This window comes from Rutidosis leptorrhynchoides, chromosome 4 (genome assembly GCF_046630445.1).
Source record: "Rutidosis leptorrhynchoides isolate AG116_Rl617_1_P2 chromosome 4, CSIRO_AGI_Rlap_v1, whole genome shotgun sequence".
NCBI lineage: Eukaryota > Viridiplantae > Streptophyta > Magnoliopsida > Asterales > Asteraceae > Rutidosis > Rutidosis leptorrhynchoides.
This window is the reverse complement of record NC_092336.1, coordinates 583,402,434-583,406,945: the sequence shown is the minus strand read 5'-3', so window position 1 is coordinate 583,406,945 and position 4,512 is coordinate 583,402,434. Positions and strand designations below refer to the sequence as shown.

Genomic DNA, 4,512 nt, shown 5'->3' with positions numbered 1-4,512 from the left:
TTTTTGTTTTACATATATATAAATCAAAGGTATAAAAAAGGTTTACATTATTAATCTTATCTTTTTTGGAAGTAAACTACCGAGTATTAATTTGGGACGTTTTAAAAGAAAAAATAAGCTTAATAAATTGGGAGGAGTGAGTATAGTTTTGTTTTCCTTTTCAGAAAAAACAAAAAAATTAATTAAACTTCAACATAAAACACTAGCATAAAAAGGACGTGAAGACTGAAGAGTGTACCAATTACCCTATCAGAAAATCAGATCGTGATGGTACCTGGTACATCGGTTGCAGTGCCGTACTGTATCCATTTGGGGATATGATATGATAAAATGATACAGTATAATTTTTGAAGCATCAGAACTTTTACAAATACATAATTTTGCTACTTCTGTTAAAAATATTTATCACTAGCCATATGATATATGTATTTCGAATACACGACTCTCATTTACTAATCAATACATCCCTTCCTCACATAAAGCATGGTGTTTACATTCAATGTGTCAAACCCACGAACCCATATTTTTTCCAATCGCCACCTGTCCTCATTCTCTCATTTTCTTTCTTTCTTTTTTTTTTTTTTTTTAACACCAACTAAAATTACTGATTTTCATCCGTTCCCCATTCATTTTCATCGATCCCTCTCCAACTTTTTCATCTCCTTTCACCTCCTTTCTGCCATTTTCGCAGAACACGGGTACCTAATGATTGATAAACCTTAAATTACTGCACGGCATGTCTCTTCGTTATTAATTTAATCGTGATTCAATTAGTACCCATTAGTTTCAATTCGTCTCATCAAACCCTAATTTAATTGATTTCCCAAAAAAAAAAAAAAACTAATGCCGGCACCCTCATTACACCTTTCTATCAAGCTTCATGTTGATTTTTCATGAATCTTGATGATGATTTTACAGAAATCCGAATACAGGTAAGTTACTATTGGTATAAATTTTGTATAATATCTCAACGATTTAGGGTTTGCAGTTTATAAGATCTCAGGTTTGCAGAGATTTAGGGTTCTGCCTTTTAGCGCCGATTAAAAAAAGTTAGGGTTTCTCTCTTATCAAATCCATCCATCCACGAACGAGATAAGGGTTAAATCATTATATTTGACTCTTTTTCTTTCATAAACCTTTTTGGTTTCTTCGATTACGGTTTGAAGTTATGGTTTTTCGATGTTTCCTGCTGTTGAAATAGGGTTGGTGATTCACCAATGTCTGCAAATTCCAATTGTGGAGGTAATATTCATTTAATTTTTAATTCAATTTATGTTTTTACATTAGTTAATTTTGTAAAACCGTTATTCAATCAAAATTGTTTTAGGTTTGTTCAATTGAATTTACATCACATGTTCGATAAAATGCCTAAACGAAAAAAAATCAACTTTAATTATGTCTTAGTTTTATAAAAATCTTTCGTATTGGTGTGAATTTGTTGATATCCCATATCAGGTCTCATATTGCCATAGCCATTGATTTGATTGTATGAATAAGTTGGTTGTCATAAATGAAAACTGAAACTCAATTATATATTGCTATAAAACTTTAGTTTGATTAACTATGAAAAGTTAACTCGGCCCATTTCAACTTTTTAACTAAATAATCACTTACTTCTCATAAAGAAACACTTAAAATTGGAATTGCATTTATAATTAAGTATGAATACAATCAGGGGATGCATACTTACTTCTCATAATTCTTGGATTTAGTTGATATGTATATGAAGATGTTACTTGATATGTTTTTATGCATTGAAAGCTGACTTAGGTGTAACTCCCTATGAATACAATCATAAATTGCATACTTACTTCTCATAGTTCTTGGATGTTAGTTGATATGAATACGAAGATGTTAGTTGATATGTTTTTATGAAATAGGGTTATATATAGTGATCGATCATTCATGAGTTTTATGGCAGAAGGTCTGATCTCGGATTCAGAAAATGAGCTTGCATTGCATCTACTAGAAGGTCTACATGTAAAGGGGGGTGAAAAAGCTTCAACGCATCTCATCAAGAAATTATGTTCATTTGACGCAAGGTACTGAAATCTCCCTCTGTCTATAACTCTATTTATAAAAGGTCTCAATTTTGACCCAATTACCTATAAAGGTGCCGATTTGGGTTATAGTTAATTATCAACAAATTGATCTTCATTCTTCTACTGTCATTTAATACCAAATCATTAAATCTGTTTTTTGAACAGTACACGTCTTTAAATTTGTTTTTCATATAACTTTTAAACAATTATTTATCTTTATCGTTCAAGTGTTAAGTCGACTTAACTATCTATTGTAATTTTTTTTTTTTTTTTTGAAAGGCAAGTTTGTTGGCATCGGTTATGAAGACCACCGCCGCCGTCGTTTCTTACATCCTTTACATCGTCAATTTGATTACTATGGATTATGTAAGAAAACTGATTTCAGGAATATGGATTTTATTTAATTCATGTACATTAATTTAAGGGCAGCGAAGTATCGATCTATAGTATCGAGTTATTTGACCACCACATATGAATTTTTTTCACTTCTTTGTTGCCATTAAGAGTGTACAATGTTTTCAACTGTTTTAATGAATGTTTTCGGATCTCACTAATTTTAATTTAACTTATTTGTTGTTTCAAGAGTTAAAGATAAGCAGGTAATTGCAATTTGATCATCTGTTTCAAGAGACTCAAAATGGTTTGTTTTCTGGGTCTTCTGTAGAGGGTTCTATTGATTGGTTATTTTTCAATAATCAAAAGATATCACACAGGTAAGAAATGGTTTATTAGTGATTTATTTTTTTTCAATAATCAAAATGGTTCCTGGCGATTTTTGTTTGACTATCAAAAGTCAACTATGGGCTTTTTTTTAAGGCTTTATAACTTGTGTTGGCTTTCAGGTCTCAAGATCTATAGGTGACACGTATTTAAAGAAACCGTTTTCATGCGATTTGAACTAAAGAATATCAATCAAGTCAGGGGTTTGCTGATTCTTATAACATTTAATTAAAAAAATCATTGTTTTCCCCATACCTCACATGTGCGGGATTGAGTATTGTTGTTGTTGTATTGTTTTCTTTGAATATAAAAATCGTTCTTTATCAAGAGTGAGTAGTGAACTTCTCCGGTTGTTGTCTGAATTAAATTTTTTGTCCTGAAACTAAAGTTTAAACAAATAACTATCATTTGGTGTTTTATCGTGTCAAATAAGTTCTGGGAATACGAGCCAGTTTGTTCAAGTTTTGATTTCTATAAGACATAGCCTGATGGATTTATGGTTGATTAATATTCGGGTTAACTTAAGGTAATGTTATAAGAATATCGATTGGCTGCTGGAAAGAATAAAAAAACCCGACTACTAGACTAGAATCTAATAACACAGATGTCTTCTTGGTGAATCCTTTTGTGAATCAGGTCTCAACTCCGAACCAAGGAATCAATGAAAACTCTTACACATAGTGGTTTTGCTTCTCCATATCCGTAGGAAATGATCAAAATGGAAACTCTTCTTATGTGGTTTGTTCACTTTGCTTAATCTCATGTTTTCTTTTCATGTTTTCTTCTTTTTAAAAACGTTCATATATGTGATAGTCTTGCTAGAATTATGTAACCTTTATGTTGATAGTATTTCAACTTTAATATACATAATATGTGATTAATTATGAGGCTCTTTACTGCCCACCCTAATAGGGTTTAATGATTATTTGAATGACATATACGTACGGAGCTGTTGCATTGGGTTTATTACATTTATTTAGAAGCACCTTTATGCACGGGCTCATACTAACTTTTATTGCTTATTTATTAACGACTGTGCATCACAAAGTTTTGTCTATAGGTTTTTCTATTATAGTTTTCCATAAAAGATGTTGAGTTTGCTGTTTATTTATTATCAATTCATGGTAGATGAATGCAAATTACCCATTGATTAAGTAACTCAATTCATGAGATTGTTGTTTATATTATTATCAATTCATGAATATGGATATACCAAAGATTTTTGTTTTTAATTAAACTGTGAGACACATTTTGAAACTATATATCATGGTTCTGCACATGTGTCTGTTACTTGATCAATGTTTATGGAGGTGGCAAGATGGGCGGGTCGACGGGTTTGGTAAATACGGAGTAGTTAATAGAGGTTTGGCTGTTTGGGTTGAAAGGGCATTTTTAGTAAGGATTGAATTTGGTACTCGCTAAAACAGGCCAGACGGGTTTTGGTTCTCTGTTCCATTTATATTCGGATAAGTAATGCGTTAACTATGATTACAAATTATGTTAGTACATAAGTAATGATATTAATTTATTTCTCTGAAAAGATTTATATGATTGTTGTAACAACCCAACCCGATATACAAACGATCACGCGGAAATATCAATTAAAAAAAATTTCTTTGTGAAGTAAATGGCGCGGCGCGCCATCCCCTTGCGCGGCGCGCAAAAGGGGCATGGCAGCCCGCTGTCCAAAAAGTCCCAAATGCGAAAATGTTTGACCACTTCCCGACGTATTTAGACAAAACGCTTGTCA

At 31.9% G+C, this 4,512-nt stretch overlaps 1 protein-coding gene across 14 annotated transcripts; it reads left to right on the top strand.

Annotated features, from left to right (window-relative positions):
• The first annotated feature begins 603 nt into the window (after window positions 1-603).
• LOC139845516 (uncharacterized) lies at window positions 604-3,928 on the top strand. 14 transcript variants are annotated; one of them, XR_011758379.1, is made up of 7 exons: window positions 614-932; window positions 1,004-1,098; window positions 1,202-1,242; window positions 1,925-2,042; window positions 2,322-2,408; window positions 2,626-2,755; window positions 2,885-3,917. XR_011758379.1 is itself a non-coding variant. In XM_071835767.1 (6 exons), the coding sequence occupies exons 1-5, from the start codon at window positions 904-906 to the stop codon at window positions 2,643-2,645; spliced, it is 285 nt and encodes a 94-aa protein (XP_071691868.1). In that variant the 5' UTR covers window positions 604-903; the 3' UTR covers window positions 2,646-2,755; window positions 2,885-3,928. The 14 variants fall into 14 exon arrangements, 4 of the variants coding, with proteins under 4 accessions (XP_071691868.1, XP_071691869.1, XP_071691867.1 ...); XR_011758378.1 differs by having other exon boundaries at window positions 616-932; window positions 1,012-1,098; window positions 1,922-2,042; window positions 2,885-3,915; XR_011758377.1 differs by having other exon boundaries at window positions 616-932; window positions 1,922-2,042; window positions 2,885-3,915.
• Window positions 3,929-4,512: the final 584 nt, after the last annotated feature.

Excerpts from the sequence above, each read along its gene's own strand:
- LOC139845516 (XM_071835765.1), top strand. The coding sequence starts at position 904 with ATGATGATTTTACAGAAATCCGAATACAG. Across the intron at positions 933-1,201 it reads TTACAGAAATCCGAATACAG|GGTTGGTGATTCACCAATGT; the intron begins GTAAGTTACTAT and ends CTGTTGAAATAG. Across the intron at positions 2,043-2,326 it reads TTATGTTCATTTGACGCAAG|TTTGTTGGCATCGGTTATGA; the intron begins GTACTGAAATCT and ends TTGAAAGGCAAG.